General features: G+C 33.4%; 1 protein-coding gene and 1 long non-coding RNA gene across 6 annotated transcripts in view; one reads left to right on the top strand and one right to left on the bottom strand.

Annotated features, from left to right (window-relative positions):
* The window catches only part of LOC141550723 (uncharacterized), a 51,776-nt gene extending 48,138 nt beyond the window's left edge, over nucleotides 1-3,638 (top strand). Inside the window, exon 5 of the long non-coding RNA XR_012484673.1 lies at nucleotides 1,145-3,638. This is a non-coding gene — a long non-coding RNA (uncharacterized LOC141550723). The remainder of the gene's footprint in view (nucleotides 1-1,144) is intronic.
* Nucleotides 1-12,284, bottom strand: part of DAPK1 (death associated protein kinase 1) — a 220,060-nt gene that overhangs the window by 53,728 nt on the left and 154,048 nt on the right. For all 5 annotated transcript variants that reach the window (XM_074281666.1, XM_074281665.1, XM_074281667.1 and 2 more), the window contains 5 exons: nucleotides 11,779-11,877; nucleotides 10,484-10,582; nucleotides 8,226-8,324; nucleotides 7,678-7,875; nucleotides 5,941-6,138 (listed from right to left, as the gene is read on the bottom strand). In XM_074281666.1, coding sequence (XP_074137767.1) covers nucleotides 5,941-6,138; nucleotides 7,678-7,875; nucleotides 8,226-8,324; nucleotides 10,484-10,582; nucleotides 11,779-11,877 — 693 coding nt within the window. The remainder of the gene's footprint in view (nucleotides 1-5,940; nucleotides 6,139-7,677; nucleotides 7,876-8,225; nucleotides 8,325-10,483; nucleotides 10,583-11,778; nucleotides 11,878-12,284) is intronic.

The following is a 12,284-nucleotide window of genomic DNA, read 5'->3' as shown; positions in this document are numbered from 1 at the left end:
GTAAGTCAATATACATCCTGCAGGAATCCTTATGTACAGCTTAGTAGTTTTTGTTCTATTTTGAATTTGGCACTACTGCCTTACACCATGGCTTCTTTTTATTGAGATAGAATGCTTTATGTTTTAAATAAGTGAATAAGATTCAGTCTGTATGAATCTCTACTAAATACAAGGAGAATTCTACTAATAAAAGTCTTTTATCAAGTTAAAAGTATGTGTGTTACCTTGATAAAGATAAAAAATGTCACTGAACATAAATAAACTCCAGTGACAGATGCCCTGGCACCATAACAAATATATACACATGCATCGATAAGGATATATAATATATGCATGTACATAACTATGCATGGACATATGTATATATGTGTATATATATGTAAAAATAAATATTTATCTACATGGAAACATGCACATATATACATTATGTATATTTTGTATCTCTACATATACATATATGTACACAAATATAATGTTTGTGACAACCATCAGTAGCAAGAATTAACAGCAAGAGAAACCATGACCTCTTACATATTTTGGTTCTCTGACCTTGGACAAGTTATTTACCTTCTCAATGTATGTTCTATTGTCCTGAGAGACTGGACTATATTTATGTTTCTTCAAAAATCAATTATAATTATGTGTTTATAATAATGTGGGTTAGTCGTCTTACTAAATGAAGTAACTGTGATTCAGGAATGCCTCATTATTTCCCAGGTTTTTTGTTTTTGGTGCAGACCTATAATTTTGTCTATGTAGGGAATTCCTAGCAGGAAAATGACTTCACTTGATGCAAACACAGAAGTCACCTCAGTCTTAGAGAGTTTCTTCAGACATTGAGAAGGTAAATAACTTGTCCAAGGTCAGAGAACCAAAATATGTCAGAGGTCATGGTTTCTGATTAAAAGGTCAGTCCTCTAACTATTATGCTACATTGTCATTGATTTATTAGTGCGAGTTGTGTTCTATGAAAAGAAAAAGTGAAGAAATGTTCATAGGAGGGAAGAGGGTCAAAGATCCTGAAGGAATAGAGGAAAATGTAAATTTATATGAGGAAAGTAGAAGAAGGTCACACAAATAAGTAATGGAAAAAGAACTAAATCTTTGGAACTAAGCAAACAATTTTTTTGTTCTTTCTGTACAGAAAATGACTGAATTCTCAGAAGAGAAAGCATCATCTCTTCTTAGAATAATGATGGGAAGCTATCAGGAGGATCTATGCTGAAATGACATCAAGTACTGATCACAAGATAAAGAGATGATGAAGAATCCTGGAGGAGTACTGAAACGTGTGCCAATCTGATATTAACAATAATGAAGAATGCTGCCATACCTTGCTGTGGATATGGAACATGCCTGAGGATATAACCAAGTCTTTTAAAACTTGAAAACCAATATTTACTTGTGATAATTCCTGAGGGGATGTCTAATATTCCAGATTGATGTTAGAAAGCTTTTTTACAAGCTGAAGCTTTTAGGGAAATAGTTAATCATAGGATCAAAGATCTAAGATAGGAAGAGATCTAGCAGTCATCTCTAGTCCAACGCTCTCATTTTACAGATGGGGAAACTGAGGCCAAAAAAGGCTAAAAGACTTCTCCAACATCCAACATTAGTTATTTCTTAAAGATACTTACTTAAGGTGGACATGGAAGTGAAAATTTTATTAAGAAGATTATATTCATGATACAAAGTGAAATGAACAAAAGTAAGAGAATATTATACATAGTAACAGTAACATAGTAATGAGCAATTGTGAAAGACAGTTAATTATGCAGTGAACATTGTTTATTTTATCTATTACAATAACCTCTATCTATAATCTATGCCTTGTTAGTTTAAGAATTCTTCCTCTAGCCATATTTATGAAAGATATCTGATTTGTTATTCTAATTATTTATGGTGTAATATTTTGTGATCAGGCCATCTATCTATTTGAAAAATATTGTAGTATAAGATGTTGGTCTAACCCTAATTTCTGCCAAATTTGCTTTCTAATTTTCCCAGCAGTTTTTGTTACAAAAGGTGTCTTTCCCCCAAAACACTTTGTTTTGGAGCTTATTAAATATGGAGCTACTTTTGATTGTTTCCACTTATCTAGTTTGTTTCACTGAACTTTTCCATCTAGTACTAAATGATGCTGATGACAACTGAATATAGTTTGAGGTATAGTAACATTAACAATCCCTCTCTTTGAGATCTGAGAACGTTTGTTCTTCCAATTGATCTATTATTTTCTCTAATTCTATAAGTGTGGCAAAATTGATGGACACATAATAATTAAATGACACTTGGCAGGTCATTTAACTTCTCGGTACAATAAATAAAATAAATTACAGAGGATGTGGTGGCATGAATTGGTAGAGGGAATTTACTCTCAGAAGCAAATGAAACCACAGGTTTGATACTTATGCAATTACTATTCCTATCTTATTCTAAAAAAGCAACACATCTGCAACGTTACAGTATATAATTTAAATCATTATATTAAATAATCACAGTATATTATGTAATTTTTAGTGCAGTGCTCAATCTGTAAATTTACTTACAAATATTGTAGGACCCTCATTCATTATCTCTGACTGCCATTTATTTTATTCTCCTTTGTTCTTTCAAGTAATTATAAGAAAATAGCCCTTCCTTTTAAGGCCCTTGGTGGAAGAATAATGATTAGTTGTATTTTAGAGTAATGAGAGCCAAGGTTCACATTTCACATATTAGTAGTATGGAATTAGAATTTGAGTTCTCATTTTTTATCTTTTGGGGATGTACTCAACATATAAAAGGTTAAATAATCAGTATCTACAGGGAAAGAATGGAAATCTACCTTAAATTTGGGATGATGTCATTGCTCAGTAGCAGCACTGACAAGCTGATTGCTTTAAAATTATTGCAATATGGCAGAATGTGATTTGATGAGCTAATTCGATCTTTCAATTATCTTTGTGTTTTCATAGTTCTAAAAACACTGCTCTCTTCCCGTCACTTTTTCTCAAAAAGTAGAAGATGGAATGAGACTGGCTTAAACTGTTTTATCCAAATTTAGGAATATTGTGAAAGTAAGTTTAAAAATAAATTGGTTAAAACAAACAAACAAATAACAAAACCCAAGCTTGGTCCCAAAAAAGAGACAGAAGAAAATATCTCCCTCTACTCCACTTTTTATTGGTTTGGGGGCATACAGATAAGGAATATTGCATATATTTTCTTTTTTGGAATGTTTTATTTTTGGCTGATTTTTTTCTTTCTTTAAAAATTCTTTGTTATATAAAATGACTTTCTGGTGAGAAAGAGAGGGAAGGAAAAAAAGGAAAATACAGTCTCTGCAAAAATAAATAAATAAAAACTTATTTAAAAATAAATTGTTGATCTCTGATTTTAGGTACTGTTGTTCTCATAATGAAATAATTGAATTATCTAGCATCTGCTTTCTCTTAGCCAAAATTCTTTGCTAAAAAAGTTGTGAATAATGGACTGGGTTTAGTTGTCCATTCAAATGGACTTGCAACTCTCAAATGGAAAAACCTCCTATGAGAAATAGATGTTATAGAAGACAGTTTTAAACAAATAAAAAAATCTGTAACATTTCACAACTCTAAACCTTTACTAAATGAATTGGTTAGTCTTCAGATATTAGCACAGAGCCTGGAGCACAATAAATGCTTAATACATGTTAACTGACTGATTGATATTCTAGGGTTATTTTTTCAATTTTTTTTTTTTGCAAAAATAAACAAGAAGAAAGGGGAAGCCAAACCGCCACATTTTGAGAGGATGCATTTTTGCACTGGGTAGGGTGATGGCAGAAGTAATTCTTCATTCCTGCCTATATGTTACTGCAAAACAGCATGAGAGCACAATGTTCCTTCACCTTCACATTGAGAAAGATATTTAAAGCTAAATGTCAGGCACTGTGAGCACAGAGTCAACTAGCAGATAACATAATAAGCAAAACTTTAGGTATCAAATTAGCAGCAGGAATTTTCTCTGGAGAAGCCTTTTATTCACACGAAGATTCTCAGGGGAAGGTCCATGTCTTACTACTCTGGAGAAGCCTTTTATTCACACGAAGATTCTCAGGGGAAGCAAATGTCTCAGTAATTAATTTTATGTACATGAAACAAGCCTTGATAAAAAATAGTTATTTATTAAAATGTCTGCCTCCCAAAATATAAGTTCATTCTCAATGAAATCATTTTTCATTCTCTCTGGCCTTTTTTAGATTTGTTTCTAAGGGAAAAAACTTTAAAATAATAACCCAAACAAATCAACAATGTTTTTGCTTTTCATAACTAAATTGCCAGAGAGCTATGTCCATTGAATATAAATGACAGGCTAGATTCTGTTTTTTTTTTTTTTTTTTTTTTTTTTTTTTTTTTTTGTTAATAAAATCAGAAAAAACTGAGTAGAAAGAAATGAAGATAAGTTATCCAACTTCTGAAAATCAACACTTTGTACTTATATTGCATAATCCTTATGAAAATCTTTTATATGCACTTAATTCATTGTTCTTCCTTCTCTAACTTATTTAGAAAATAGATCTGTCTTATAAAATATTTGGAGCAATGAAAAGATTTATAATTTTTCTCATGTACACTCAGTGGGGAAAGCTGATGGTAGAACTCAAGTATTATGATTTACAACTAAGTCTTTTATTAAAATAGGACTGATGTAGGATAACTGGTCTAGGACTCAATGAGACCTCAAAAGCCATCCAGTTCAATACCTTACTTTTGCTGATGAGAAAACTAAAGATCCCAGAATTTGGGTGACTTTCCCAATGTTATACAAATATAATGGCAGCATGAATGTTAATATTAGATACTTTGTGTATAAGGGGCTTGGCCAGAAAGGCAAAACAAAGTTTCAGCCCTTGAGAAGCTCACATTCTACTGGAAGGAGATAAGAATATGGCAGTGATCTGTGATGTTTAATTAGAAGCAAGGATAGAATTTTAACCCATTTTCTTACTCTAGTCATACTCCTTTTCCCCTATATTTTTCAGTTATTCTCTTTGTAGTGTTAGAATTTCTAGAGTGTAACGTGCCACCTGCACCATGTTTCTTGCTTCCAGTGGGTTGGCTGTTACATCTAAGAAAATTTTAAACAACAACAATACTAGGGCATCCTCATGCTTCCCTTCACTCCACTGCCAAACACCCCCACGTTACCCAGATTGCATCTAATCAGAGGAACTGCCAGCTAAGATCTCGTTTCTTTTCCTTTCCCTTTACTCTCTCCCACCTACTACTGTGCTCAGTTCCAGAGGAATCATCAACCGGGTGGCCAATTTCCCTTGCCTTTCTTTACCCTGCCCTTACCCAGACTTTAAGGGAGTAGCAGGATATGAAGAGCAAAAGAGTTGTTCAGACTATTGGATGAATTGGGAATCTCTAACTACAAGCCTTCTGGTGAGATAGTGGACCATTAAGCCTTACTTTTTGCTCTGACACTGCAACCTAAAGTCCTTGTAGCATTCTCCAGATGCCTAGACTCTGTTACATTATGAGCTGGTGTATCTGAAGAATCTTCAGGTTTTGCCATTTATCCTACAGTTGAACTCTTGTTGTGCTCTCTCCCTCAAGTGTAGTGAAAGTTCAAGGATCTCCAATGCTTAGCACATATAGCTAGTGCTTAATAAAAGCTTCTTAATTAATCAGTTAATTGATTAATTCATGGAAGCACACGATATATTTTATAATAAGGCTAGAAAAGCGTGCTATTGTAAGGAATTTTCTTTTTCCTCCCTAGTGAATTAATTTTTTTTTAATGCAGCAATTTCAAATTATTTTATAAAGATCTTTCCTTTTTTTGCATGTTGTCCCATGGATTCTGTTTACTTTGCAAAATGGATAGAAATAGAAAGTTGGCAAAAATCCCAAATCAGTTAAATTTAAATTGCAACCATTGTTCATACTGTCATTTTCTCATCTATTTTACCTTATTAGTGACATCCAGAATACAGTTTGCTTCACAAAGTGCCACCACGATAGGTACATTCCCATCTTTGCAGGCCACATGTAATGGAGTATTTCCATGTCTGTCTTGGAAATCAACAAAACATCCCTGACTGATGAGGGTTTTGATCACTTCCATTTGACATCGTCTTACTGCAAGATGAAGAGCTATGTGTCCATCCTAAAAATAGATACCACAAATAATTAAACATTTTTTAAATGAACATGGATAAAATTTCTAATTTTTTCCAATGATCCAGTCTCATCAGTGACAGAATCTCACTGCTTAGGGGACAAATTAAAAAAAAAAACAGTAGGAGTAAATATAAATCAGAAAGATTGTGAATATTTGCTGATTAAGCTGCCCATATGATCTACTTAACTTGGGATTTAGGATAGTGTTTATAAGCAGACTGCAGAATATGACTATGTCAATGACTTACACACAAAAAGTGCTGAGAAAGAAATGCACATCTTGAAGAAGAGGTTGGTCAGTCATATGGTGAAAATGAGAGATTATATAATAGATGGAACATCTTCATTTTTACACTGGTAGCTTTAAATAGTAAAAGACAATAGGATGGCCTCTAGTGCTTTGAGGAATAGGGACTTTTGGAAAGATATGAATGAGGACTTCATAGGGTGAAAAGGCATGGAGACTGTGATCTACATCACTGGAAAGAATGCTCAAGTTGAAGAGATCCATCCAATTAACAATGAAGTACTGTACGGACAGTACTTGGATAACCAGAATATGCATTTTAAAACTATCTATATCAGCATGGCAAAAGTAATATTTCTTTATTAAATTGTACTTTCTAATCATATCTTTTTAAAAGTTATAAAATATTGATTCAGAAATTTTCATCATTTTGATGAATGGGGAAAAGGATATTAATTTTTTCAGTTAACATTAGGAGATTGCTAAAGCAATATTAAGAGCCTTCTCAAGGTCATATTGCAGCATTGTGGCTAAAGGGTTTGTATACCATGTCTGATTCTTTATATTACTGCTTAATATTTTATAAATCTTGCTATATATAATATCAGAAATAAATTCAATGTATCACATTGTAGAATTTCTCATGTATAGGAGACTTGGATGTTTTTAATGATTATTTTAACTCTGGACCAAGTAAATACTTTATAATATAGAATAATAAAATTAACCACCTGGCCTATATACTCAGTGACAAAATGTTCTCATTTTAAGTTAATATGTACTATAACTAGATTATGTTAACCATTTTTGAATTAAAAAGTTCCATTACTTCAATTTAATTTTTCTAAATGTATTATCTTTCTATGAAATATAAAGTACCAAAAATAAATTAACTACTTAGCCTAAAAATTAACAGTATTTTGTTATTTGTAAGGTTTAGTGAGGTTCATCACTTTGTTCAATATTTATTACTATTACTACTCTCAAAATTAAAAAAAATGGAAAAGAAACATCTGCTTATTTAGAAAATCTGTTTCATGATGAATAATTAAGTTAAAAAGAATAATTTTTTTTAAAGGTAAGTTATTTTTAGGAAAGGTCACAGACATGCTTCTTGAAGCAGAAAACCTTACTTAGTCTATTTAAAAGAATTACAGCTTCCTGAATTTGAGTGTGTTATTTTAGGAAAAGTAATTTAGGAGCATGGGGAGTTCTGCATCACTCTCATTCGCCACATATAATCTCCCACTAAGTGTGACTCAATCACCCATTACTCACCTTGTCGGTTGCATCAAGGTCAGCCCCATGTTCTGCAAGGCATTCCACAATATCATGGTAACCCCTGGCAGAAGCTGTTAAAAGGGGAGTCTCTCCTTCCCTGTTTTTAATGTTCACACTGCAACCAGCCTCACAAAGTGCTTTAGCCACGGAGTAATAGCCGTGCCAGGCAGCACAGTGTAGAGGAGTTTCTTCTTCCTGGGCAAATTGATGAAGGAAGTAGGAGAGAAATGAGGCAAGGGAAGATGAAAATATGTTATATGAGAGTTCCTTCCTCAGTGGCAAATTAAGCTGGGGATGTGGAAGAAGAGCTTGCATTGACTATAATTGGATAGTATTTAAGTCATCTAATACTTATTGATCTGAATAAACATTATATCTCCCCCTCCCCGGCCCCAAACTTAAGCTCCTTGAACTGTCTCTTTGGGAGATAATGATTTTTTTAAATAGACCATTTTAAAATAAAGGGGAGATAAAAAAAAAACCAAACCAGTATACAAATGTAGAGAGATATGGTAATGTTAGTGTGTTAGTTAATGATGACATACCTTGTCCTGAAAATTTGGATTGGACCCAATACTACAGAGTAGCTGAACTACATCAACATGGCCATAACGAGCTGCTACATGAAGGGCTGTTTCTCCAGACTGGAAAAAAAATAAATCAAAGGCAATACCCTTCAATCTGATGTTTTCACAATCATACATCATTTGGGGATTATAACACTTAGTGACTCTTGTACACTCACTTATGAACATAAGAATTTCACTGAGATTACCTATGGTAGCATCAGTAACCAAACTAATCTATTTCATCAAGACTTCTTTCTGTCTGGAAAAGAAATGAAAAGACAGAGTGTCCCATTCTGTGGATAAAAGCCATTCATTCCCAAGCATTCATCTTAGCTTTTACACAATCTCACAAGCACAAGGAATCACAATATCAGCACCATCCCTTTAGATGATAAGCCTTGCAAAATCTGTCTTTATCTTTCCTTAAATACTGGGGCCAATAGCTAATTTAAATAATGAATACACAAATTTTTTTTAGATCTTTAAGAAACCTTTAGTTGTTGTTACATTATTTATTTATTTATTTATTCCCAGTAGTGTCTGACTTCATGTCCCCATTTGGAGTTTTCTTGGCAAAGATATTTGGAGGAGTTTGCCATTTCTTTCTCTACTTCATTTTATAAATGAAGAAACTAAGGTAAATAGAGTTAACTGACTTGCCCAGCACCACATTTTTAATAAATGTCTGAGGCCAGATCTGAATTCAGGAAGATGAGTCTTCCTGATTCTAGGCTTAGGACTCTGAACACTACACCACTTAGCTGCCCTAAGAAACTTCAGAGAATATTAACTTCAACCCTCTCATTTTATAGACAAGAAAACTGAGGCCTAGGAAAGATAAAGAACATCCCCAAAGTCACATAGCAAATATGTATCAGTAATACTTTTATGCATAGAACACTGCACCTGGGGTCAAAAAGATCCAACTTCAAATCTCACATTTCAAACACTGGCTATGTGATCTTGGGCAAGTCACTTAATTTAAGTTTGCCTCAGTCTTATCTGTAAAATAGGACTAAAAACAGCACCTACCCTCTCAAGGTCATTATGAGGATGAAATAAGATAATAATTACAAAGCATTTAGCAATAGGGGCAGCTAGGTGGCGCAGTGGATAGAGCACCAGCCTTGAATTCAGGAGGACCGGAGTTCAAATCTGATCTCAGACACTTAACACTTCCTAGCAAGTCACTTAACCCCAGCCTCAAAAAAAAAAAAAAAAAAAAAAAAAAAAAAAAAAGCATTTAGCAATAATTACAAAACATAGCAAATGCTATGTAAATGTTAGCTATTATTACAAGGCATATGCTTATAGATATGGTTTGTATGTATCTATATATTTGTCATTGAACATGAAATATTGATTGTTGATGGAAACATATCTTGCATCACTGAGTTTCAAGATCTAGATATATATTTCAGATCTGTCATTAATTAATGGTGATACTAGAACAAGTTGCTTAACTTTGCTCAACTCAGTTGCTACTCTATAAAAATCTAAAATAATAAAATACTAGATTTGGTGTCAAAGAGACCTAGGCTTAAAATTTCCTATGATGCTTACTAACTGTGTAACTGTGGATAAGTCATGTAACCTCAACTTCAGGTCATTCTCTAACATTATTAGTTACTATCTGTGTGTGATCTGTGATGGTCGATAGAATTCCCATGCTGAAAAAAAAATCATGGATTCTTAATATGTTGCTCTATCTACTGGAAGTTAGGAATCTTACTAGATCAACGATTTAATACTTGTCTGCCAAAGAGTTCAGTATCTATGTATCATCTCATTAATTCTCCCAATGTTCCAACTACTTCATATAACTAAGAAAATGGAGAAAGTAAGTACTGAAAATACTTACCTCATGGCAAGTAGTAAATCAATGAGAAAACACAGAATGAAGCTCAGTTCTCTTAGTTTAGAACCAACTCAGTGTTTTGCCCACTAGAACATTGCTATGCTTTTTGCTTTTGTTTTTTGTTTTTTTTTTAAGCAGAGGGAGAACTGTTCACCATCTGTATAACACTACCATTTGACAGATGTACCAAATGGTTAATTTCAATATTACTGCAAACTATCAGCCCCCCAAAATATTAAATTTTAATTCTTTTCAAGGAGATTTTAGGTGTATCATTTGTCCTTTGAATAATTTTTCACACAATAATAAACAAAGTCCACATATGCACCTTTTCATCAAATCCTTTAGTTACACTTTGGAAGATTATTACCCTTACCTTATCTTTAACATCCAAAGGGCATTTGTTCTCATTAAGAAATTTCAGGGTTTCTACATGACCATGTCGAGAAGCCCAATAAATTGCATTTGACCCAGCCTGTTTGGAAATAATATAAAAAGTCACTTCCAGATAGCTGATGGCCTCTTTTCCTAAACAAATTCATGCTCATTCATAGTCACTTTCAAATATATCAGGAAATAACCAAATCAGATATTCCAAGTAGATTCACATTAAACTCTGGCAAAACAAACAAACAAACAAACATACTATTTTGTTGATTATGCACTTCTAGTTTAATAAACTGAGGCCAAATTTCCTAAGAATTCCTTTCCAAAATATTAGGTATGACAATAAATAACATATCCTAACAACCGTGCATTTACTAGATAATCTTTGATACTTTCAAATAACCAATTATTCTAAAATGATACAGAAAGTGATTACTTAATGTAACAGTTATCAGGAGCAAATCATAGCATCAACATAGCTACCATGAGAGACTTCTCACTGTACATGTTTTCATGGAAACATAATATCAAAGATTATTGTATTTATTGCTCTTCTACTGTTGCCCTAAAAACACGCTGGCAAATTCAATTTCTGGTAATGTGAAATAAATAATGGAAACTTTCCCAAGCATGATATTTAACATTGTTCAAGAAATATTATGAGTGAGATATAAAATCTGGCAGCACACCAAAGAAAGAAAAAAGCAGCACAGCACCATTGAGAGTTTAGGTTTATAGACTTGGGGTTGATCATGAGATCAGAGACTTAGAGATAGAAAGGAGCTTATAATCCATAAAGTCTTTCCTCCTCATTTTACAGATGAGGAAACTGAGGCCCAGATAAGTTATATGTATATATCAGTTATATGACTTATCTGAGGCAGGATTCTAACTCAGGACTTTTTATTCTAATACTCCACCGTATCACATCTGATACTTGCTACCAATTTTGTAGAGCCTCAGGTTCCTCATAAATAAAAGGGTAATAATAAGTATTTGTACTTCTTCCTCAATAGGAATTTTGTGGGGAAAGCATTTTGTAAGTTATGAAAAAATATATATGCTATTGCTGTTATTGCTGAACATAGTCTAGAAGCAGAGCATTTAACTTCACCTGCGGGTATATTATTATTGATTATGTAAGATAATTTGCTTTATGAAAAATGAACTAAGTACAGTTGTGCATTTTCCTGTTATTTTTAAAACAATCTGACACTAGTATTGAAAAAGAACACCCCAAGCTTCTTACTAATTCATTCATTTGAAGTGAAACAGAATTATCACCTTATCCTGGACATCTATTCTTGCACCTCTCTTAATGAGTAATTGCAGCATCTGAATATTCCCGCAGCCAGCAGCAATCAGTAATGGAGGTGTCCCATGCTGAGAATAAACAAGAGGAACAGGCTTTTCAAATACTTGAGGTTTGCTAAAAAGAGAGAATAAGCCCATATTTAAATGTTTAAATGTAAATGTTAAATTGTTGTTTGTTCTTCCTTCTCAAAGAAGACTATGACATCAGGGAGATGCCATGACAGGCAAGTGAACTGGATTTAAGTGAGGGAGGGCTATGCCAAGTCACCTGCCTCACTTTCTCCACTAGAGCCATTTGGGTCTAGTGGCAAGATATAGATTAATAAGCCTGGAGATAGCCCTGGATGAAATGGGAGACCTGGGCCTTTTAAAGCTAAGATCTTCAACAGATCTCAGTTTGACTGAAGCCATATTCAGTTAATGATAGGTAGCAACTGAGGCAAAGAATCTTCTCTTTCACCTAGTCTTCCTCCCCT

This window comes from Sminthopsis crassicaudata, chromosome 1, assembly GCF_048593235.1.
Source record: "Sminthopsis crassicaudata isolate SCR6 chromosome 1, ASM4859323v1, whole genome shotgun sequence".
In the NCBI taxonomy this organism is placed as follows: Eukaryota; Metazoa; Chordata; class Mammalia; order Dasyuromorphia; family Dasyuridae; genus Sminthopsis; species Sminthopsis crassicaudata.
Note: the sequence above shows the minus strand (reverse complement) of the source record. Positions and strands in the feature narration are given on the sequence as shown.